Source organism: Phyllostomus hastatus, unplaced genomic scaffold (assembly GCF_019186645.2).
Source record: "Phyllostomus hastatus isolate PE091 unplaced genomic scaffold, TTU_PhHast_1.1 phas_contig_113, whole genome shotgun sequence".
NCBI lineage: Eukaryota > Metazoa > Chordata > Mammalia > Chiroptera > Phyllostomidae > Phyllostomus > Phyllostomus hastatus.
Window position 1 is genome coordinate 9,703,652 of NW_025333530.1, and position 25,758 is coordinate 9,729,409.

The following is a 25,758-nucleotide window of genomic DNA, read 5'->3' on the forward strand; positions in this document are numbered from 1 at the left end:
ATATTAAGTTTGGTTGGTACTTCTCCTCTCTCAGATTCATACCAAAAATAAACAAACTTGCGAAATGCATGTACATGCACACACAGACATTTAATACGGACTGAATTGTGTCCCACCCCCATTCATATATTGAAGCCCTAACCCCCAATATGACTGCATTTGGAGACAGGGCCTAGCCTTTAAAGAAGTAATTAAGATTAAATAAGATCATAAGGGTGGGACCCTAATCCAATATGACTAGTGTCCTCATAAGAAAAGGAAAAGACACCAGCAATATGAAGCAGAGGAAAGACCATGTGCACAGCAAGACTTTCTGCAAGGCAAGGGGAGAGAGCTCAGGAGAAACCAAACTTGCAAACACTTTAATCTTGAACTTCCAGTTTCCAAAACTATGAAAAAATAAATTTCTGTTGTTTAACCCACCCAGCCTGTGGTATTTTGTTACGGCTTCTCTAATGAACTAATATATTACTCATAAAAGGAGCTGCTTTCTTTTCAATAAAAATGGCCTCATGTCACAGATTTTATACTTAACTTTTATCACTTAAAAACAGATCACGGACCTCTGTTAGGTTAATACCATATTTTTGGACCATAAGACACACCTAGGTTTTAGAGGAAAATAGGAAAAAAAAAATTTGAAGCAAAAAATGTGGTAAAATATTTAATAACCTAAATAATTTTTCACCAGTATAAATGTAAACAGAACTCAACAGCAGCATTAACAACCATTATTCCTCCCAAATGGGGGGGCTCCCCAATGGGCGGTGTGTCTTATAGTCCGAAAAATAGGTTTTGTCTAGCTCTACTTTCTTTTTAATAGCTGCATAATATCCCACAGAACGGCTCAACCATACATTACACACCCATTTCCTCGAACAATGCACATTCCAGTGTGCAAGTGTATACACTACTCACACATATAAACATTTATACTGTTGATATCACTTCTGTAACAAATAAAAAAGTGGGATACCTGGGTAAAAGGAATGTATGTTTTAAATTTTATTATATAGCTTCAGGTTGCGTTCTAACAAAGTCACAAAAAGCAGACTACCTTTCTACAAATTTTTCATCAGAAGTGTCTTACATAGGTCTTTTAATTCTGTCAACTCTAAGGGTGAAAAGTTCTACTTTGATAGTATGATTTCCACTGCCCTACTAACAAAGCTAAGCAACACATTTTTATTAACAAATTGTACCTTTTCTTCCATGAATTGCCTATTTATATTTTTGCCCATTTTTCTATTATGGTTTTTTATTTTTAAAAAATCTATATATTAACTCCTTGTCTGTCCAATGTATTGCAAATATTTTCTACCAGTACACTACTGTCATTTAACTTTGTTTATGGTACTCTTTGCCTAATAGATTTTCACACTTACATACAGGCAAATTTGTCAGTTCTTTCCTTTATGCATTCTGAGCTTCCTAAGGCTACTAAAGACTTCCAAATTTTCTTCTAACATTTTCATTGTTTTATTTTTTGCATATAGAGCTTTAATTCATCTGGAATTTATTTCTGTATGAAGTATGAAGCAGGAATCTACTTTGTTTTATTCCATATAGATAAACCAATTTTCTAGTACCATTATTAAAGAAAATATCTGCCCCCTAAACTGAAATGTGACTTTGATCAAACATTAAGTTCTCTTTTATTCTTAGCTCTACTTTGGACTTGATTTCATTCCACTGATCTTCTTGTGCCAAAAACATACCGTATTTTTCAGTCCATTAAGACGCACTTTCCCCCACCAAATTTGAGAGGAAAGAGGGTATGTCTTATATTTCAAATGTAGCTTACCTGGCTCCTGGTAGGGGGTAGGGTGCAGTGGTGGAGAGGGGTCACAGGTTATTAAGTATTTTACATTTTTTGCTTCAAAATTTTTTTCCTATTTTCCTCCTCTAAAACTTAAGTGCATCTTATAGTCCTAAAATTACAGTAGTTTCAATGATAAAATCCTCCCACTAATGTTTTTCAAATATTAGCAATACTCACAAATATACTTTTGATGTAAGCTTTAGAATCATTTTTCCAATTTGAAAAATATGCAACAGAATCTGACTGGAAATGTATTCAATTTGTATGTTATTTTGGAATGAATTGACAATTTTATGAAACTGTTTCTTCTACTCCAAGACAGCTTCCCCTTTATTCAGGTCTTACTTTACAACCTCAAGTAAGTTTTATGGTTTTCCTTTCATATATACTCTTTTTTAGTTTTAAAAATTTTATAGATTTTGTTGTCATCATAAATATCTTTATACTTTACAGCTGATTACAACTAGTTTAGAGAAAGGTTATCAATTTTTATATACTTATACTGTATCTAGACAACTTAGTAAATTTCTTAATTATAAAAGTTTTAGAAGAGTCTTGATTTTCTAGGTATATATCATTTACAAGTAAAATAATATCTTCTCTTTAATATCATACTCATTTTATTTTCTCTTCTTTGCACTAGCCATGACACCTAAAACAAAGTTAAAGCATATTTACAATAGTGTACATTACTGACATAACTGATTTTATTGGAAATAGTTAATCCCTTAAGGCAATGCTTATTGCTGGCTTTTTAAAAGCAATTAATTTTAAAATTCACCTTTACCTTTAAAAAAAGCAATAAAGTGCAACATAGCTATGCAAAGTGGCCTACTATATAACTAAATAATTTACTTAATCATTTCCCTATTTAAGATTTCATGACTTTCCAGTATTTCAGTATTATAAGTAACATTGTAATGAACATCTTTATACATAAATGGTTTTGCGTATTTCAGACTTCTAGGGCCAAATCCTAGAAGCTGAAATCCTGGTTTAAAAGATACAAACATTTTACAGCTTTTTATACACTTGCCAAATTCTTCCCAAAAGATTTTTCATTCTCTTCTTTTAAAGCCTATTTTATTGTTGGTATAATGAACTTTAATAATAAAGAAAATATGAAAGAGAAAAAGTACATATTCAAATGTAAAAGGATGGGTAAAAGCCTTTATGAAATTTCAGAATAGCTAAAATCCAAAGAAAGTAGAGTATTCCAACAAGAACTAAGGAGTCTAAGTATCTTCAGGTTACATTTAGAGCAAGATGAAGGGAATGATGCTTGATGAATATCAAAGAGACCACAGAATTCCTAAACTCCTGCCTGGCCATCTTCTTCTTTGCCAAAGGCAATGTTCTCTGAGCCAGAAGGGGAAACTAAAGCCTAAAATAAAATACATAAAGATGTATTAGAAGAGCGCCTAGCAACACTTCTCTTCTGAATACCCTAGGTACTAAGAAAACTTACAAGTAAAATAAGAGATTGAGTACTAATTAATTTAATGAACTGGTATTAAACTGTAAAGCATTTTCTACTGGCATTCCCCAAAACACCTGTCCCCTCTGGCCCTATTCTATACAACAGTATCATCACTGACTTAGACTGAACTTAAGAAAATATGGTTATCGCCCTGAATGGTGTGGCTCAGGGGATTGAGTGCAGGCCTGCAAACTGAAAGGTCACCAGTTCGATTCCTGATCAGGGGGCACGCCTGGGTTGTGGGCCAGGTTCCCAGTTGGGGGCATGAAAGAGGCAACTACACACTGATCTTTCTCTCTCTCTCTCTCTCCCTTTCTCTTCCCTTCCCCTCTCTCTAAAAATAAATAAAATCTTAAAAAAAGAAAACATGGTTATCATTTATACACTTAAATGAAGAACAGTAAATACATTGCAAAATTGTATCAAGTAAAATTTAGCAAAGATTAATGCTAACTCCAAAAACATCAGTACAAGTGGTAGATGAAAAAGCAGCAATTTGCACTGTGTATGGCACAGGATTTACATTACATTAAGCTCAATGAGTTAACTGTGAAGTAACAGCCTTTGGCTCTACTATAAGAACCACAGAACTGAGAATGAGAGCATAAATGCTCCCACAGTATTATGATTTGGCTCAGACTAGACCTAGAATACTTGTTTCGAACACTACACTTTAATAAGAGGATCACAGAAAAACATGGAATATATTCACACAACATCAATGAAGATAAGGAGAACTTAAAACTATCACTGAAAAAAAAAACTAAGGATGTTTATATTGGTGATAAGATATAGAGGAAATAGCAGCTACTGTAAAGAATTTTAAAGTCTGTCATGTGTAATAGGAATTAGACTTGTTCTATATAGCTCTGTACAGAAGAAATAGCTTTAATAAAGCAAACATTACAGGACAATATATTTCAATAACTTTTTAAAAAAACTACCCTAAAGATTTAATTTTGTAAAATGGGGATTTTGGTAGTAGTATTTAATATAGACAGAAGACATGATTTAAAAACTTCATAGCACTCAGAGATGCCCAGAGGTAGGATAAAATGCCTTTATAGGAAGTGATTCTCTCACTAAGGTACTCAGCTTGGTCATATGGACAATTGATGGGAGCATTACAGAGGAGATTTAAGCACAGGAATATTTGGATTAAATCACTTCTCTGGTTCCTTCTAATCTAGATATTTTGTTTACAACTGTGCTTATATCTAATAAAAATAAAACTGATTATCTCCCTAAGTGAAGCAACAAAAAAACAACCTTGGACTTTGGTAATTTATACAAGCCTTAAGATTTTTTTCTTCTCTGCTCCTATCAAAATTAGAAAGCATTCCTTGCACATTTATTCCCTAAATAAACTACATGACTGCCAGGAAAGCATATGAACAATAGTAGAATTTCTTTTTTATTTTCTCCACACAAGAACACTTGATTTAACTATTAAATATACAACTAAGAAAAGCAAAAAGAAGTCAAACAAACAAAGAAAAACCCAACACTGAAATAAAACACAGGAAACTTTATTTTTAATAGTATAACAACCAAAAAAATGATTTAAGCAACAAAGAAACTGGCTATTTCAAGTGTGAATATATAAAGATCTAAACAATGGTTTGAGTTGGATGTAATTCATTTCCTATGTTAAATCTAGTTTATGTCAAATTAAGGTATTTACCCACTGAAATATGTAAAATAGCACTTAGTTCTTTCTTTTTCTCCTATAATAAAAGCACGAGTCCCAAAATGTGATGTTTACTAGAAATTAAGTGAGAGAAGGGCATCCTAGAATTCAACTAAACATTACAAATACAGAATCTAGAGTATCACTATTAACCCTACTCGTCAATATAGGGCAGAGAAGGAATACCAACTAGACCAAGAAATAAGAAAGTAACTTACTTTGTTCCCATGACATAGCCTACTCACCTTTGATCCTCTGTATATTCAGGTCGTGGGATTTTTATCTACTTTGAAATAATATTTACTTTCAAAAACCATAATGACTTTTCCAAAATATAAAAGCACTGCCTTGGAGATACACACCTAGGAGATGCTTCTGGAGCACTTCCAGAACCAGCTTGACCTTTGCAAAAACTTCAGATGGTGACGGGTGTTCCAAGTCAGTCATCATAGATTCAAAACGAATGATAATAATATTAGGCTGGCTTTCTACCACAGCAAAAAGGGAAGGGCAAGATGCCAGAGGCCTAAGGATATACTTCAGCAACATCTGACCTGAAAAATTACACAAACACTCATCAAAAATCACTAGAAGAAACTTTTATATAAAAGCCTATCAAAAACAAAGATCTTTAAATCTAACAAAAAAAGATACACACACACGCGCATATATATATATACGCGCATTATTTATATAAATAAATTTATATATATATAAATAAATAAAATGTCTTGGCCAGATAGCTACGTTGGTTGGAGCATCATCCTGATACACCAAGGTTTGTGGGTTCAATCCCTGGTCAGCGCACACTCAAGAATCAAGCAAAGAATGCATAAATAAGTGGAACAACAAACTGATGTTTCTCTTTCTCCCCCTTCCTCTTTCTCTAAAATTAATTTAAAAAATACATACTATCATGACATTACACACCACACACTATGTATTGCAGGTTTTCCCACGGAAGTTTCCCAGATTATCTACAAATTTTTTAATTATTCAAAAAGTCAGATAAACAGCAGTAGCTAGTTTAAAAAAAAAGTAAGCCCATAGTAAAAAGACTAATATTTATGGCAATTCCATTTGATGAATGATGAGGCTAAACCTTATGATCCATCATCAGTGTTATCCAGAGAATATTCTATAATTTTTTACGGTCACTCCTTTAACACATGTAAATGAAACAAAGTAGTGTGCCTTACCAAATAATTTAAGTTTAGTATGCAGCTCTCCAAGAATAGAAAATGCCAAGAGGACAGAACCGGTTGGTGGCACAGGAGTCTTCTCTTCACTGTGAGATTGTCCAGTACATAAATGAAGTTCTGTTTGCAGGCAAGATTCCAAGTTGCTGGTATCTAAGAAAGAGGAAAAAATATATCAGCTGTCTCAGCAAAATAAGATATTTCCACTTCTATTCCTCACAGCCCATTCTCCATGGATATTCCTAAATATGTTTTATTACAATACACTTCCAACGCAATCAAATATTAACTATGTCCTTGGCATCACATTAAAACAAGAAATTACTTTTTTAGCATGTTCAAACTAAGTGCAAAAGCAAGATGACATGCCTACAATAAATGTTTATTAAATGTTATGTATATGTACTGAAACACTGAATGAAGGCAAGAAATGAAACACCCTAGTTTCACTTAAGACCTCCTCTTTTTTGTTCTTTTTTACTGAGTAAAGAGAACAGCCTGCCAAACAAGCTTAACAGGAAGGGTGTGTTATAACAAAGAATATATCTGCCATTTTCTCATAATTTTACAGTTTGCTTGGAAGTAGAATTTAAAATTTTCCAGATTATTTCCTTTCAAATATCTAAAATGCACATGTGTGTTTGTGTGTATACACATACATATATAATGTATTAGGAGACTAAAGTGGACATTGAAAAGGGAACAAGGAGAGACTGTGAGGTTTCCCCTGAAAAAGACTAAATTTCCGGATTCAGTGTTGGAAATTATATATAACAGGTTTAATTGCATGTCCTTTACATATATTCTCATGAGTTTCATTTTGCATAAGTAAGACATCAAAGAGGGCTCAGGCATGGGTGGCAAGCAGACGGAGAGCTAAGTAGTATAAATAAATGCCAGGGCTAGAGTTACCCTATTTCTTTATCTTGCAAAGCACCCCCATCTCTTGATTGTCACCATCAAGGACTAAGAAAAATTGAGCCAAACCAGTCTTTTTGATCCCCTGTTTTCTTTCCTCAGCAAGAGAGAGAATACTTAAACAGATTCTTTAAGCTTTAAGCTTTCTACCCAAGATAAACTGTTGGGATTAGGGCTCTTGGGAACAGATCATCCTACTATCCAATGGAAACTTTGTATGGTCTTAAATTGCTACCACCTCTTTTATCATACCCTTCACCACACGACCCCACCCACTCAATCATCTTCACTCTTCTCTGCTCCTTCCTACTAAAAGGAACAGAAAGATAGATGCAAGGGAAGTAAAGTGAGGACACTTTAGAGACCCAGATGAATCAGTCCTAACAAGCATTTTGCCTAATATGAGAACTCAATATAGACTTGCAAGGTTAATAAATGAAACCTTAATACAAAATGTTTAGAATATATTCAGAGGCCAAATTGGTTCAGGCAGATTAAGCAAAGCAGTCCACCTGAGGTCAGCAGCACCTTTTGATGGTGGGAACTTCCATACAATCAGCTTCTGCCACTCTTCGCCAAGGTGATAAAGTATGTTCTGTTTCTGTATCGTGAGCTCCATACTAAGAGATTTCAAGATTTTTAAATCAAAGCATTTTCTGGTTTTTAATAACTTCAAGTATTTCTGTGCCTGGTAGTGAAATGGAATCATTGTTAAACATTTCTTCTGGACTCAGGGCAATTAAAATACATTTATATACTGATAATATATGGAACACAAAATTTACTAAAAACAAGAATAGTACTAATTGTTCATGCCTTGGAGAAAACATTTAATACCTCTTCTAGATGTTGAGCAGCAGTGACATACTTCTTCTCTGCTAATGCACAATTATATTCTTCAATAGCTGTAGAAAACTGAAAAGGTAAGTATAGTTATTGGGTATTTTATTTTATATATCCTGTTATTTCAAGTCTATCTGCTTTTTTTAAAATTATGAAAAATACCATGTAGTCAAGGGATATACATTTAATAATGAGACCAGTAGGGGAAAAAAGAACCTTTCTCACCACCAAAACATTGAGGTTTCACTTGAAGTTACTAACCTCTTGTAGCTGTTTAAGCAGACTTAGGACTACTGAGTCTCTTTCCAACTGTTGCTTCAGGTCTGTAAATTCAGCAGTTGATACATGAAGATCTCGGCGGACCTAATTCACACATCAAAGACAAGTATACATTTAAGCTATACTATATGTAAGAAATAAAACATTTAGTCCTGCCTGGTGTGGCTCAGTGGATTAAGTGCTGGGCTACGAACCAAAGAGTCACTGATTCAATTCCCAGTCAAAGCACATGCCTGGGTTGTGGGCCAAGTCCCCAGTAGGGGGCGTGTGAGAGGCAACTACACACTGATGTTCCTCTCCCTCTCTTTCTCCCTCCCTTTCTCTCTCTAAAAATTGAAAAAAAATTTTTTAAAGAAATGAAACAATCATAGCTAATCAATAAGCTTTATTAGATGAATATAACTCATGTTGAAATTTAAATGTTGGTTAAGATTGGGACGTAGTTGGAAGAGACCTTAAGCGGTCCACTTAGTCCAAACCCTTATCCTATGCAGAAATGCCCAACCCCATCAACATAATATCCTTGTGTCACCATCTATTCTTAGTTTAAACCATTATCAATCATCAGAGAGCCCATCCACCTAGATTACCAGAAGGGTATCCCCAGTGCCAACTCATTCCACAGTTAGCATATCTCTCTATTAAGATTTCCTTATGATGAGTCAGAATCTACCTTCCATTCTGTCTCACCATTTCAGGAATTTTGCTGTATCGATTATTTCCTTTCCTCTGTATATCTTTACCTTTCCCTGTTTCATCCTTCATTCATGAAATATATATATATATTGATTACCTACTGAATACCTACTAAAGCATGGCTCCTCCCATCAGATTTAAGAATGTTAAAATTTCCCCCATCTTTAAGAAAAAATTTCCTCCACCTTAGCAACCTACCTATTGCTTAGTAGCTACCTTATTTCATTCCTCCTTGTCACGAGCAGGTTTCTTGTAAGAGTGATCCATATTCACTGTTTCGATTTTCTCACCTCTCATTCACTCTATAACCCACAGTAATCTGGCTTCTATTCCCACCATTACACCAAAACTATTCTAAAACAGTTGGTGCCAATCAACTCCTTGTTGCTAATCCAAAACATGTATCATCAATTTTAACTATTTATCAGTACACTGTTATTTTCCTTTCCTTAGTTCTATGGCACCATTCTCTACTGATTTGCCTCCTTTCCTTTAGCCATTCCTTCTCACTTTCTTTGGCGAGCTTCATTTCCCCTCTGGCTACTTCATACACATTGATATTACTTTCTCCCTGGCCTTCTTACTCTGAGCCAGTGGTTCCCAAAAAATAAACTTTTTTTTTGCTCTCTCTCTATCCAAGGACATTTGGCAATGTTGGAGACATTTTGGCTTGTCAAAACTGAAGGAGTTCTGGCATCTAGTGAGTAGAGAACAGGGATACTGCTAAACATCTTACAATGTACAGGATAGATCCCACAACAAAGAATTACCCAGCCCCAAATATCAATAGTGCCTAGGTTGAGAAACCCTGCTCCATACATTCTCTCTGGGCAACCTCACCCATTCCTATGGCTTCAATTTCTATTCTGAATAATAAACTGTCCTTCATCACACACCCAAGGAGTCTCATGGCTTCTAACTGTATCCATGAAGCCAACCTGTTCACTTGCAAGTAGGTTAAAACCTCAGATCCCCTTCACAGTTCTTGACACACACTACTAGAGTAGCTAGGCCCTAGGTTTTAGAATCAGCCTGCTAGTTTATACTACTACAATTAAAAAAAAAAATTTATATGCCCTGACTGATGTTGCTCAGTGGTTTGAGCACCCTACCAGGAACCGAAATCACCGGTTTGATTCCCAGTCAGGGCAGGATAGATGCCTGGGTTGTGGGCCACGTCTCTGGTAGGGGGCACGTAATAGATCAATGTGTCTTTCTCATATGGGTATTTTCTCTCTCTTTTTCCCTCCCTTCCCCTCTCTAAAAATCTTTTTAAAAAATTATTTCTTGTTTGAGCCATTGCATTGCAAGTTTGTTTACTCCTGCTCCCTCACATTCTCTGTCTTTCCAACAGTCTACCCTCCATCTTAACACAACCCAACTGTGCAGCTTTATTTGCACATCCCTTAAGTAACCCATATTTAAACTCATTTCCCCTACAAACACCTACTCCTTCTCTAGATTCTCTATTTCATTGAATGGCACATCAATGACCAAGTTCCCCTTATCCTTGATTCCCCATCTTTCACTCCCCACATCAAAAGTCCCAAAGATCCTATCTCTTTTGGGATAGGATCCGTTTGTTTTAAATCTGGCAAATGTGACTCAGCCCTGTATGTTAAACCTACAGGAGTGATGTGGTGGGCAGAAGCCAGACCCTCAAACTGGGTTTTCCTGTGGGAATCAGGCCTAGAAAATGCATACAGACTGTTATAGCTTGCTCTTGCTAAAACTCCCTCACCCTGGTCTGAAACAGTAGATGTTTATTGTCTATCTTGAAGGTTATTTCCAAAGCCTGTGTGAATTTTCCCAAGGATGGAACTAATCAGCTCGCTGCCTTTCCCTTCTGTATTTGTTATTTTCATTTCCTTGATTGTACCTAAAATGTAGACAACAATATTCTATGTAATAGATAATAAATCCTTCTTTGATGTAACACCTGAGAAAAACAATAAAAGCTTGTCCAGGCAAGGGTCGGGTAGCTCTCCTTTTGAGAGAGTGGCCAAGGCGCTCTCCCCTTGAGAGAAGTGGCCACAGGACTCTGTCTTAAGAAAGTACCATACCTTCCCTTTTTCTCCACAGGACTACTATAGTCGTCTGCATTTGTTTTCGTCTTCAGTCATAACACGCAGATTCTGCTGGCCAAAGTCTGCCACGTTTGTCTACTCTTTTCCATCCCCATTGCCCTGACTTTAGAGCAGGTCACCATCCAGTCTTGCCTGATTACTTTAACTGTTTCCTCATTTCCCACTCTCATTTTCCTCACGTCCTTTCTTTAAACTGTAAGCAAAATGGGATTCCTTAAATTCAAACCTGATATCGCTCCTTGCTTAAAATCCTTGCTTACACCTTTTTAATCTCATCTCATGTTCCTTCCCACCGAACTCTCCAAGCATAGTCAGATGGAATACTTGAAGCTCTCCAAAAGTGACAGCTCTCCACTACCTCCATACCTCTGCATTGCTGTCCCCTCTGCCTAACTAAAACACTCTACCTTCCTGTTTTGCCTAATTATCTATCACTTCAGGTTTTGGTTTGAACACTATTTCCTAGAGAAAACCATCCTTAGCTACATCCCCTCTCTGTAACTGGATTATTCCTATTTAGTATGCATCACACTATTTTACTTATCTATACCAGGCATTAGATTCACATTTGAAAATAAAAAAACTGTCTAGTTCTGCAACTACCACAGTGTCTGGCACCTTGTACGTGTTCAATAAATATACCAAATACTGAATAAACCCAATATCCACCTACTGAATCTAATTCTTCTTCTCTAGCCATAAATTTGAACACCTCTCCCATGCAATAGGGCTTCAAATCTTGAAAGTGTTTCTTACTAAGGCTAAACACCCTTAGCTTCTTTCACTGTTTTTCAGATAATGTGGAGTTCAGGCCTGGATCTTCTCATCTACATCGGCTGGTTTTCAAAATACAACAAACAGAACTGAGTAAATTTCACTAGCCATAATCTGGCCAGCAAAAAGTACAGAGCCCATTAATCTCTTGTTGCAGACACTTCATTTCTAAAAGTATAGTCTAAGACTGCACTATTGACTTATTGATCAAACAAACACATACTGAAAATATTACTTGAACTGTGTCAAAATTGTAGAATAACATTTATTTTTATTAAAACCTCTAATCAGAATGAGTAGTAAACTGGCTATTAAATAGATTTTTCTAGGTAAACTAGTGGTTTCCCCACTCATGATTCAAGTTCTATAAAAAACTTTTGAAAACACATCTATTCACTTTCCTTCTTTGGTGACTATCAAAGAGAAAAGAGTTGGTGTCTTTTCTTAAGGACCTTTTAGGTTACCTCAGCATCCTGATTTTGGAGGTCAATGGGCCCTGAGTGATAACTTAGAAATAGATGTAGAAGGTACCTAAGATTAGACTGTGTTTAAACCTCTGGTATCGGTTTGGTTTCTTTCAACTGCCTGTTTTTCTTAAAAGGAAACTGCAGGGAAAAATCTTGGTGAGGTAATAGAAGTGAAAAATGTTTTTTAAAACTATAAAGCAGACATTTGTTTTCAGACTGGCTTACTTCTTATTGTGATGTCAGAACTCTGGCAAACACTAAACATTCTTAAAACCTGCCAGACTTTTTGAAAGAACTTTAGCAAGCACTAGTTCCAAAGTAACACAGTACAAAATGGGCAAGGATTCTGTATGTGTCCAGAAAAAGTGGCTTTATACAGGAAAGAGGGTGTCTGTCATTGGCAAACCAAGCCAATTTTCCAGAATAGGGCCAAAAGACAAAGACTGCACCAAAGTGTGAATTTGTTAAGGCCAGCTGCAGATAGAAGAGAATGCTGGCCATTATCAGATTCAAATATTTTAAACTAAGAAGGGATAAGACAAGAGGCCAAATGATCCAGTCTAAGCTTCATCTGTTTTTATTTTATTACGAAGACAAAACAATCCTGAGACTTTTTTAAATGTATAAAGTCCTAGTCAAATGCAAGACATTATTATTATAGCTAAAAATGAAATGTTACCATAAAAAGAAAAATTTTTAATTGTATTTTTTAAAAAGATTCCTAAAGTTGAAAGTCACCCTAAAATCATCTAATTCAACTTCCATTTGCCAATAAAAAAATGAGGCCTTGAAAAGTTGTACAGAAATGAATTATCTTAGGAATCAGGAAGCTTTACTGCCTCCCTACAAACCTACTCAGTATAACAAACTATTCTTACCTCACTCTCTATTCTGGATTTCAACAGATCAATATCATCAGATAGCTTATCCACTTGGGCAACCAGGTCCTGTGCACTTTGCATGCTTGGCAGGAATTCACTGTACTTCTTGCTGATCATGCTGCACACCTCACCCTATAAGACAGAAAAATATCAAAGAGATATGTTGGGAGCTCAGTAAAAATACACATCTTCCATGTTGGAGCCTTCTTGCCAGTCACCACATCCTTCCACTTTCCCTCCAAGACAATGGGTTTCTTTGAAAAACACATTTCTCCTACTGTTAAAGGTCCCATAACATGATTAGGGTGCAAAAAGTCAATGATCAACAAATCCCAACAGTGCCCAAGAGTTACACAAATGCTGGAAAAGAGAGAGGCAAAGCCAGATGTTCTCATGTTGAACTATTATCAGCTCAGATTACAGCCACCAAATTTAAGCATATAGCTAATTGAAAAAAAAACACACAGATAAATTAAATTCATAATCTGTATGCCTCATTCAACTTATGAATTACTATCTTCTTGCTTATAAAACTGAAGGCCTAATTTTATAATCCTAAATTGATGAGTTTCATCTCCTTTAATTCAAAATAATTTAATAAACAAGTTATGGAATACTTTTCACTCAATTAGTCAATGCTTTGGAAGATACAAGAATAAACTATGCTTGCCCAGAAATAAGTTCCTCTTAGGTAGGGAAGATAGTATACACTTAAGTAACCAGAATTCATAAATGTAATGAAACAACAGAGTTAATGTCCTCCAGGAGAACCGAGAAAGACATCACTTCTGAGGGAAAATGGGGATATTTCTCATGCAGGAAACATTTAAGATGGAACCTGAAAAATTGGTAAAATACTACAGGTAATATATGAAGAAATGCCAACATATGCAAAATCTGAGAACCAGACAAAAGAAAAAAAAAGCGGGCCTGCTTGCAGTACAGAAAGTAATTATCAATTGGCTGATTCAAACTAGGAAAAGAAATCCATGAGAAAGGGTAAGTCAGGTCCCAAACAGAAAGGAGCCACGATAAAGTAGATTAATAATCGGTCCTCACTCCATCATATAAAAGTGGTGAAAAATTCTAAAGCCATGTTAAAGAAGAGATGCCAATGACATGACTACTTAAAATTCGGAAGCTATTTTTGTAAAATAAAACCACTTTGTGCCTTTATGGTACAATGTCAAACCTGCTTCCTTAAATCTAGACGTATGCGGTACACCTAATTTTAAATGAAAGGGAACAAAGATGTGGGCAAATACTGGCAAGGTAATAACAGCAGTACACAAGGAACTGTGTGTGGCTATGTGCCTTTTGTTTCTACATCAGTCTCAAAACAGGGTCCATATAAATGCCATTCACGTGTTTTCAACACTCAGCACTGCCTCAGTGTCCCGGGAAATGCAGAAGAGAGTTTAACAAACATATGATGGGTTTTAACAAGAGAAGTTTCGGGGAGGAGGATGGCACATTCCTCCCAAGCTATTACATTCATCCACAAATTGTACAACGGGAATGAGCGCAGGAAACAAGCCCTCACGGATGGGGAGGAGCCCTGTCCTCATTTCAGTCTCTCATAAGTACTCCCTTCCTGGACACCTTCCAATCCCAGCTCCCAGCTCTGCGCGTCTCCTCAGTCTCTCTCCTCTTCCCCTACGCCAGGTCTCCCCAACAATCCCCAGCCACCACCCCTTCCTTTCCACCGTCCCACGCCTCCTCGGTCCCCAGACCTGATCTAAGCTCCCCTCCGAGCTCCCTCCTCAAACCACAGACTTCCAGGCTTCCCGCCCCTTATTCTTCCTCCCCAGCCCACACCTGACTCTGCTCTGCTCTGGCGTCCTCTCCGCCCCGTCCGATCCCCCAGGGATCCCGCATCTCATTTTAGTCAGCCAACCGCTGCCCCGCCTGCACCTTGATCTCCTCCACCCGCCGAGTCAGATGGCTGATCCGAGTTCCCAGGTCCTCCTTCTCCAGACTCCCCGAGTGTGCCAGAATTTCCGTCACGAACGAAGCCATGGCCACAACAGGAACCAAAGAACAGAGGTTTACTCTCCGGGAGCCAGCGCGGCAGCTCCAGTCCCGCCAGCAGCCTCCGAACGCGGCCTGCTGGGAAACGAAGTCTCGCGGGCTCCAGACCGCCACGCGGAGAGCGACAGCTGCACTACAACTCCCAGCAGGCACCGCCACTCTACTGGCGTGGAACCTCCACGGCATCTCATAGTTGGCAAACTTGGCAAAGGCGTTTTCTTCAGCAGAGGTTGACAATATTTTTTCCCCACCAGTCCTAACTGAACTTTTCTAAATTTCAAAACGCTTATTTATGAAATGTATGTAGCCAAGAAGACCTGACACGCCTATCTTGAACTTTTTTCATTAAATATTTACTCAAATGGGCTGCATTGACCATGAAAATCTAAATGAATAGGGCCCTCTAGAGTTGTTCAAAGAAATGGCGTCACCTCCTTATAAGTGTCTGCCTATACTTGCTGTTTATAGTGCATAGTTATATTACATCTACGTATATACGTATATACATGTATACTACATTCTTGTACATATAACTAACTATACATATATTACATCTACATAACTCATGTATGTTTGTATTATCTAGGTACCAATAACAGCATTGCGTGGACTAGAACAAGATACTCAACACTTTTGATCAATATAAATCAATTTTATAATAAGCTTTTAAAAATTGTCTCATTATTTAAATGTCACACACTGAAATGATCACAACATATGTACAGTATGATTCCCTTTTTTTAAAAGCAAATATAAATACACATATAGAAGTAAAAGATGTATACCAAGTTATTCTAATTTTCTGTTTTTCTTCAAAAAAACTATGTACTGCTTTAATTAAAATGTTATCTTTAATTTTTTGAATTTGTCTTTGAGGGTTGACCCCAAGTAGATGCTGATCCTAAGGTCCTTGTCAATTTTGAGTGTCTGTGGGACAATCTGCTTATTCTAATGAGGCACAGGCAGCTTCCTGTGACATGAGCAAAGGAAATAAAATGGAGGTTGAGACAGGAAGCACAAAGGACAGGCATAACATCCTAGGAATCTCCTCTCCATAGAAAACCAAATCGACTTCTATTTGGCAGACATGACAGTCTCACTTTGAATTCTAAATACTACTAATAATAAATGCCCAGTTGAAACCAAGTCTGGGGCTCAGACTGCCTGTCACTGCTCAGTCAAAAAACAAAGACAAGTATTGGATTATAATTGTGCTTTTATTAATATCAGAGGCCAGCAATCTAAGAAGGTGGCAAGTAAAAACTCTAACATCCACCTTCCCATTGAACTTTCAGAAGCAAGTCTATATAGGGGAAACGTTGGAATCTGGAAGGGAAAATCCTAGGGGGAGCAAAGACCTGCCCTTTCTCTTGGGATTAAGGGGAGGGGCAGCTAAAAAGGAGTCCTGCAGCTTCTTTTTCCCAAGCTCAGTGGATCACTTTGTTCCCATGTTATTTCTCTGTTTGCAGTAGCATTCCTCTCTTTCCTGGCACCTGTGGTTTATGGCTTATGAAACTATGTATTCTCTGGTTAGGGAGGAGAGGTATAAACCATTTGCTTTCAAGTGTCCTTGGTTAGGGGACATAAGGTCTTTCCATTCACCAGTTGGCTGTAAATTGCTCATACTGTTTGATTTTCATGTCTCAGTTTCCCTATTTCACTTGCCCAGGAATTTTCCTAGCTTCTTACTTTCCTTTCTCACAGTGAGAAAAAAGGACCTGAAGACAAAGTTCCTGAAAATATGTATTACATATTTGTTGAGCAACTACTATATGGCAGACATTGTGCTAGACTGGGAATCCAAAATACATAAATAAATAATCCCAAGAAAATATGATCATTACTATTTTGGAGGTAAATGAGAGATGGATCCATATTTTGTGGGACCTAAATCTCATACAGTTGCTGGAAGGAGGATGAGTCTTTAAGGAAGAGAATATAAAAAACAAATATTGTACAAAATTAGGTGCAGTGCTTGGAAGGTACCTGAACCAGGACAACTAACAGGCCTTGAAACTTAATCCACCACTGAGTAAGGTACAAAGGGCAGAGGAGGAGCTCCAGTCTCTGATTAAATCATGCAGGTTTCACAGTAGGAAGGAATCTGAACTGAGCGTGGAAGAAGGTGTCACTATGAGGTTGAGGTTCTGGGATCTTCCTCTAGGAAACAGATCCACTGGTAACCACAAGCACAACTACAGAAGCTCCTCCTCTCCCTGGGCCACTGGATAAACTAAGGACCATTCCTCAGGGTTCCAGGAGAAGGCAGGGAAGAGCCAGAGTTAGGCTAAGGCAAGGGAAGGAAGGGCATGTGGAATGAAGTGAGATTGCTACACACACTCAATGCATGCAGGTATGAATGGATATGTGAATAAATTAAAAAATTAATAGGCAAATAGGTTCTGTTTTTCCTCACTAACCTGAGTTTATGTGTCTCCCAACTCAGAGATCTTCACAAATCATCAAGAAAGGGCTCTTAAAAAAAAGTCAAGGAAATAAAGAGCAACATCTGAAAGGATTTCTGCTGACTTATTATGACTCCCACACATGAAGCATGGCTGCTTTTGGGAGAAAGTATCAAACACAAATCTGGATGGGTGTATAGCACCAGCTGACAGTGGTTCCAAGGATGTGCATGTTGCCATTGTGTTAATTAGAACCTGTTGTTGTTATAAGAGCATTAGAAGGACCCAATGATTTGAAGAACATCCAATTTGCTTCAAAAGAGTATGAAGGAACGGACAGAGAATGGGTGCAAGTATGGATAAAAACAGATTGGTATGAGTGGAAAATTTCTGAAGTGGGTGATAGGACATGATATTTCTCCATTTCATTTGCTCTGCTTTTGTATATGTTTGAAATTTTCCTGTAATAAAACGAAAGAAAAATGAGCATTCCAGGTAATTTTCCTTGCCTCCCTCCATTCTCCCACCACTGATAATCTCATCAGACTGCTTAGGTGTTGAGACATCATGCAAATAAATCAGAATGCTGCTTTCTCCTTGCTAACTGTCCCACTCCTGTTTTCACTTCCTAGTGTAGCACAGGGTAATCAGTAAGTGAAATATGACTAAGGGAATACATTGATCAACATTTATATCTTTAATATAATAAATCCCAATTTTCTTCTGTGTTTTGCCATAAAGATTAACCCTCACCAGCATGCTATGTCAGCAGCTTGCAGGTGCAGTGCAGGAGGAATCACTGTTACAGCCTGAAGACCATGTGACATGTCACAGTCCCAGCCACCTGGCTCAGGAGTTGGGTCTGTTACTTATCTGTTGGGGAACCCTGTCAACTTACCTAACATGGATCTTACAATAATGGTGTGAAAATTAAATAAGGATAAAATATCTAACCAAAGTCTGGCATTTAGCCACACACAGTAAATGCCAATTATTTCTTTTCCTGTCAGAACCTGCCTCTTAGCAGCAGCAACAGGTAAGTATGGAGGCTGGTGTGACTGCCACCTATTTGCAGGTGTTGTCCCAGCAGCAGCAGGGGACGAGGGAGGGAGCACTTCCCTTCCAGTACCTTCTGGGTCTGGGTGGGTTCCTTGGATTGGGGAATTTTTAAATTTTTTCTCCTTATAGAAATGCTAAATGATAAATTTATAAAATAGACAAACACAAATAAGGAAATAAAAACTATCCATAATTCTTTCACTAAAGTAACCAGGGTTAACATTTTGTGATATATGATAAATAGAGATATAAATATAGATATTCACATTTGTGGTATATGATATACAGAAATGTAGACATCTACACAAATTTGCATATAATAAATGCACTTTTTATGAAAGTGAAATTATATTCTATATACTGTTTGGTCACCTGCTTTTCTCAGTTACCAATATATCAAAAACATTTTTTATGTCATTAAAATTGCTTCTATATCACTTTAAAATTGCTGCCCAGAATTAAACAAAATGTACAATTATTAAAAATATTTTGGTGGACATTTCATAAATATTTGTATATTTTCACAGTAAATTAGGGTAAGTCCTGGAGGTAGCATACAGGTCAAAGTATGTGTGTATTTGACAGTATGAACCATGAAGTTATGTTGCCCTCCAGAGAGTGTACATTAATGCATATTCGTAGAACTTCATACTTGTCATCTCAAAACTGGGGAGTAATTTTAACCAGAAGTTTATGAATTTTCTCTTTAAATATATATTGATATCTCAATGTCTGGCTTTTTAGCCTCTCTTGGGACCCTCCCCCAGAATCCACACCCACATCCGATCTTGGGCACTGCCCCTAAACTCAAACACTGTGGAGCTCCTGGCACCTGCTTCAGCTGCTGCCTGGGGAACTGAAATAGAAGCCCTCTCCAGATGTGAATGACCTCCCACTCATCCCTCCCAAAAGTCCTCCCCCGCTAACCAGTCACTGAGACACCTAGCCTCCTTTTCTTTCTGCCTCTGCGGTGGGAGCAACCATGGCCTGGAGTGTCCTTGGGAAAGCTCAGCTTGGGGGACTGCTCCTCTCTCTCCTGGGCTGGGTCTGTTCCTGTGTCACCACTGCCCTGCCTCAGTGGAAGACTTTCAGCCTGGATCTGAATGAAATGGAGACCTGGATCATGGGCCTTTGGGAGGTCTGCGTAAATCAGGAGGAAGTTGCCACTGTGTGCCAGTCCTTTGAGTCCTTCTTATCTCTGCCCCAGGAACTCCAGGTATCCCGCATCCTCATGGTGGCCTCCCATGGGCTGGGATTATTGGGGCTTCTGCTCTCTGGCTTTGGGCTGGAATGCTGCCAGTTTTACAATATCAGATGGGTATTTAAGAGGCGGCTTTGCATCCTAGGAGGGACTTTGGAGGCATCAGCTTCAGCCACCACCCTCTTTCCAGTCTCCTGGGTGGCCTACACCACAATCCAAGACTTCTGGGATGACAGTATCCCTGAGATTGTACCTCGGTGGGAGTTTGGAGATGCCCTGTACTTGGGATGGGCTGCTGGTATTTTCCTGGCTCTTGGTGGGTTACTCCTCATCTGCTCTACCTGCCTGGGAAAAGATGTGCCCTTTCCCCAGGTGGCTGGTCCTACAGCCCACCATATCGTGCTCCAGCAGAGGAGTCTGATGACTCCTTCTATCTAATACCAAGATCTAGGAACCTGTTCATCTAGGACTCTGTTCATCTAGGACTAATGTCTGCCAAGGAACCTCTGGAGTAAAGGAATATCAGCAGAATCCTTTCCCTTCCTTACCCTTCTTCACTCTGGATTTGCTTGCCTCATTTTGGGCATGGTGGTGGTAACTGCCTTGTTTGTTAAAGGTTTGGTTATCTTTGTGATACAGTGTCCTTCATTTCAGAATGAAAAGTCAAGTCACAATTTCTAACAAACATGTTTCTCTGATTAGGACTAATTTATATAAAATGCTTTTAAACTCATAACGTTAGTTATATACTTGATTCTTTGTTACTAAGGAAAATATATGATAAAATTGCACCCCTCATAGAAAAATCTAGTGTAAATAGTCATTGTATATATAACTAGAAAAGTAGAAGAATATGCCTTGGCAAATGAAAATGAATTATTGGCCTAAAATAGCACATTAGGATAGGAGCCTTCCTTGTGTCCATTTTCAGCATTAGGAGAACAATTTAATAGGGAGTTTCACAATAAACCTTTGGTGCTTTGTAAATCCTTATCATCCCAAAGACAGACTCTTATTTTTGCTTTGTTATGAGACTATGAGTGGTCTGCTCTGCCTGCCCAGTATGAAGGTAGGAAAGAGAGTGTGTGGGTGTGGTTGGGTGATTAGCCATCCTGGTTTGCCCAGAACTTGGCACTTTTTGTGTGAAAACTAGGAAAGTCCTGGGTAAACCAAGACCAATGGGCTATCCCACAGTGGCTGTGCCCCAAAACTGCCTCCATAAATGTCTTTTACCATAACAAAATCATGTTATAAATCCTTAACTTTCAACTCAAATGTCAGCAGACCTAATCAGACTGTGGCTATACATTAGGTTTCTTTCCCAACAATGACCTGAGTACCTTTGCTTGTCACACCTGTGCCTGCACCATCAGGCCTGGCGCCTTGACTACCCCACCCCAGGTTTCCCTCCTTGTGCTTACACATGAATCTGTCTGTCAGCAGAGACCACCCTGCACTATCCACCCTGCTCTGTCACTACCTTCTGTCCCCTATCCCTTAATTGGATGGAAAAGAGTTGCCATCTACCCTGTTGGCAATCCCACAAACAAAGGGAGAGAAAAACTAAGGGTGATGGCTCCCCAATGTCCCCTTCTCCCAGTTCAGATGCCTGCTGGATCGCTTGCAGAACTGGGACTCCTCCCTCCCTTCTTGGGTGCTGCCCCTTGTCAGCTCAGGTCAGAGTCCCCCATTGCTTGTGCTTAGATGTGTCTAGCTTCCCTATAAAACAGCTCTGACAGAGCCCTGGCAAGATAGCTGGGGCTCAAGCAAAAATACTCACATGCGCGTGCACATGTGCGCGCGTGCACACACACACACACAACAAGAATAAACAAGTTTGCCAGCATACTCCAGGCCAAGTCCCTCCTTAGAAAATTGACCTTTCGCCCTGGCTGGCGTAGCTCAGTGGATTGAGCGTGGGCTGCAAACCAAAGTGTCACAGGTTGGATTCCCAGTCAGGGTACATGTCTGGGTTGTAGGCCATGACCCCCAGGAAGCGCACATTGATGTTTCTCTCTCTCTCTCTATCTCCCTCCCTTCCCTTTCTAAAAATAAATAAATAAAATCTTAAAAAAAAAAGAAAATTGACCTTTCTTTTTTTCTCTGAGAAAACAACTCTGCCAGATACAACTTCATCTTCAGCAACTTTTACCTTTTTGCCTGGAGTAGGAGTAGCGGTTTTTCCAGAGAGCTCCTTTCCCTTTTAAATTTGATCTTTTGTGTACATCCACTTGCCATACACAGATCCGCATGACTCTTGGGTAAATAAATTTCTGAGTGTAAAGGGTTATTTGCATCAAATTTGTATTCTGGCTTTCTCTGGTTCCAACGCTTATTTTATCATCTACCCCTTCTCAATAAAGTTTCAAAGCTCTTTGGGACAAGTTTCAATCTGGGGTAGGGCTCATATATCCATGTTATTCTCAGATCCTAGAAGGACCAAGTTCATCATTCATTCATCTGACATTTAGTCACACATTTAACAAATATCCTTTTAGCACTTAATATGCCAGGCATTGTGCTAGAAACCAGGGATAGAGAGTTAGACAAAATTTATCTCTGCTCCTCAAATAGGCAAATAGGGGAGACAAATAATAATATGAAATCACTTAAATATAAATTGTAATTGTAACAAACTTTACAAATTTGGAAAGGAACATAGTTCTATAAGAACATACAATAGGAAAAATTTAACCTTGTCAGGGAGTCATGAATGGGTACCTAAGGTTGTGATAATCTGCTAAAAGCTAAGGGATGGATAGCAATTTTAAAAAGAAAAAAATGTATAAGGCAAAGCTGGTGAGTTAGGAAGGAGCCAGATCTTGCAGGGCCTGTAGGTCAGAGTGAGGAGGTTGTTTCTATTGTCAGAACTACAGGAAGTCAAGCATGTGACCAGCAACAGGAACTCAGCCCCCAGGTGGCTGCAGCAGTAACCTGCTCCCCCTTTCCAAACACCTTGTCCTTTTGCAGTTTCCCTGTCACACAGTTGGGTAGGGTTTAAGAGTCTACACAGAACTTTTACATATTTTTATTTACATAGATTTATTTAACACATTGTGAGCTTTTTTGAGGTTGGGAGAACAGATTTTTCTTCTAACAAAGAAATAGATATTCAGAGAATTTAGGCAACATGCCCGTGGCGAGTAATTAGCCAGTCTGACCTTGAACACAGGTTTTGAGGCCGTGGCAGTCTTTTGCCACCCCATCCTGTGGCTTCATGGGGATGCATGGTCAAGACAATCCACTAGATCCTGGTAAAAACTAGCACCAAAGCAGAAGGAAACACCAAAGATCCAGAAAGAAAAATCTTGCCCTTTTTTCCTTTGTTGAGGTTTAAACAGGGCCTTTGTTGCCAGGTGGTTCACCTGTGCCTGCTGGTGGCTTACAGCCCCCATCCTAATCCCAGGTTTGCAGGTGCTGATATTTTTCATCAGCATGTGATTATGCCTTCCTCTGGGGGAAAAAAACACAAACCAAAGATTTAAGAAAATAGTCTGTTTACCTAACTCTCCTTATAAAAGACAAAAAGGCATTTTTTTAAATGGGGGTTGAGCAGGAACTGTTGATTGATTCCCAAGTGGCCAACAGTATGCCATTCTCCAGAGGGGAATGCAATTTGAATTCTGGCCAGAAGCCAATTTTAGAGAGACTCTGAAGAAAAAAAAAAATGCCTTTCGTCTAAAATGACCACTGTTTTTATCTACCAGCTTTGTAGGGGAAATAATGAGACATAAAAATAGAAATAATTAAATCTTACCTTCAACTCAGCCTTTTCTCATCTATTTGTGGCAAATTACTTTAACATTAAAAACATTTCTTTATTGTGGTTACACATGGAGAGGTCTGTTGTCATATGTATTAGAAATAGAGAAGAACATCAATCAAAATTTCAAGACAAAAGCTTTTCTTGTGTGCAAGGCACTGTAAGAAAATAACTTAGGGGTTCATCAAATTTGATGCAGTTAGAATTTGGAATGTTCTGTGTTATCTTCTCCAACAGACTCCCCTTTGAATCTGAAAACGTCACCATTGGCAGATAAGGCATTCCAGAAGGTTCTTAATAAAATACTGATCTGTTACCCTTCTGAGCCTCTGATGCAGGCTCTTGGGGAAAAGGCCCCGGTGTGGGCTAGACACATTCTGGGATGGGAAGGAAGTCAGAGATGGTTTAATGGGCTTCTGGATAGCATATGTGTTTTGGCAGCCAGGGTGAGGACAGTAGGAAATGAAGAGCCCGGAGAATATTTGCAGTCACTGAACTCTGACATGGAACTGAGAGGAACTGAAAGGAACCGAGTTCACTTTCTACTCTACTAGCTGATGGGTTACTTTTTAAGCCAGTTGTTCTTTTTACCACCTCATTCACATTTATAGAATGTGGAGTGGACTATTCTACTGCCCAGAATTTTGAATACAGCCTCTAAGCCAAGTCTCATGGGTGATATATGCCCCATGATGCTGCTAAGAAGTAGCCAAACTGGTCAGCCTTCACACCCAACAGCATGCATGAGAGAAGCACAGAGATTCATTAGGGAGGATTCCTGAAAGGGAATTCATAACAGTTGGAATGGGGTGGATATAGACCTCAAGACAACCACTCAAAAATTGGAGTTTTTCCCAAAAGAGAAGACCACCATCTGAAACACAACACCCTGCCCCTGCTGAGCTGCAGAAACTCCTGGCCAGTCCTGCTGCCACCAGGACAGTACCCAAGAAAGTTCTTGAAAAACATAAGAGGTGAGTCCCTGACCACCACTTCAGTAGCCTGCAGTGGTGGGAGGGCTGGAGTAGGGCATGGTCGCAACACCTGCACTTTTGCCTTTTCCTGGACAAGGGTGGTGAGCTTTCCATTGCCTAAATGGATGCTGAGGAAGGCAGTCTGGGTGACATTGCTCCAGGACGCTGCTCCAAGATGTGAATGACTGGGCAGGGGCTGAGAAGGACTCTAAGAGGTCAACCAAAAAATCCAAATGCCACATCAGGGACACTGTAGAGATTTTCTACAGGGTTCTCTGAAGAACCCATAAAATGCCCTACACAAGAGCTAGCAGTTGGATTCTTGCCATAACAAAGGATATTTGAGAGCCAAGAGAGTGTATAGTAAGTCCTTACTTAAGTTGTCTATAGGTTCTTGGACCTGCAGAGAAGCAATGTACAATGAAACCAATTTTACCATAGGTAAACTGATACAAATGAGAGTTGAGTTCCTACAGCATCTCATCAACATTATAACAAAATGACTTTATTCAGGGGTTTGCTGTATTACAAACAAAACTCTTAAAAAAGTAAAGGAAGTCATTTGCCTTCTTCTCCTGTAAACCCTCCTCCCCCGAGCTTTAGGGCAGCCAGAAGGTGTGGGTGATCAGGAGAGTGAAGCAGGGAGAGGGCAAGAATACCCAGTGGCTCCCTCCTTATGCTGGTCCCTGAACCTCAGGCTGAGGCCTGACCAAGGTGAGGGGAGAAGCATGAAAACAAATGAGAATAAATTTTTTAGTTTGTTTGTATCTTAATTTATTTATTCATTCATTCATTCAATTACAGTTGGCATTCAATATTATTTTAATTTCAGGTGTACAGCATAGTGGTTAGACATTTATTGAATATATAATTTACCAAGTGATAAGTCTAGTACCCACCTGGCACCATACACAAATATTACAATATTATTGACTATATTCCCTGTGCCGTACTTTATACCCCAATGACTATTTTGGGAACTCACAATTTACACTAATTCATCCCTTTACATTTTTCAGCTAGCCTCCCAACCCCCCTCCCATGTAACAACCATCAGTCTGTTCTCTGAATCCATATGTCTGTTTCTGTTCTGTTCATTTATTTTGTTCTTTGGATTCCACATGTAAGTGAAATCATATGGTATTTGTCTTTTTCTGTCTGACTTATTTCACTTAGCATAATACCCTCT

At 38.6% G+C, this 25,758-nt stretch overlaps 2 protein-coding genes across 2 annotated transcripts in view; one reads left to right on the forward strand and one right to left on the reverse strand.

Annotated features, from left to right (window-relative positions):
* The window catches only part of ZW10 (zw10 kinetochore protein), a 34,223-nt gene extending 18,986 nt beyond the window's left edge, over nt 1–15,237 (reverse strand). Inside the window, exons 1-7 of the mRNA XM_045840469.1 lie at nt 15,051–15,237; nt 13,134–13,268; nt 8,214–8,315; nt 7,947–8,024; nt 7,638–7,797; nt 6,192–6,344; nt 5,355–5,546 (exon numbers count right to left, since the gene is read on the reverse strand). Of these exons, the coding sequence (XP_045696425.1) occupies nt 5,355–5,546; nt 6,192–6,344; nt 7,638–7,797; nt 7,947–8,024; nt 8,214–8,315; nt 13,134–13,268; nt 15,051–15,155 (925 nt within the window). The 5' untranslated portion in view covers nt 15,156–15,237. The remainder of the gene's footprint in view (nt 1–5,354; nt 5,547–6,191; nt 6,345–7,637; nt 7,798–7,946; nt 8,025–8,213; nt 8,316–13,133; nt 13,269–15,050) is intronic.
* Nucleotides 15,238–19,613: 4,376 nt separating this feature from the next.
* On the forward strand, nt 19,614–20,270 carry CLDN25 (claudin 25). The gene has a single exon (XM_045840462.1). The coding sequence runs from the start codon at nt 19,614–19,616 to the stop codon at nt 20,268–20,270; it is 657 nt and encodes a 218-aa protein (XP_045696418.1).
* The last annotated feature ends 5,488 nt before the right edge of the window (nt 20,271–25,758 follow it).

Excerpts from the sequence above, each read along its gene's own strand:
- CLDN25 (XM_045840462.1), top strand. The coding sequence starts at position 19,614 with ATGGCCTGGAGTGTCCTTGGGAAAGCTCAGCTTGGGGGACTGCTCCTC.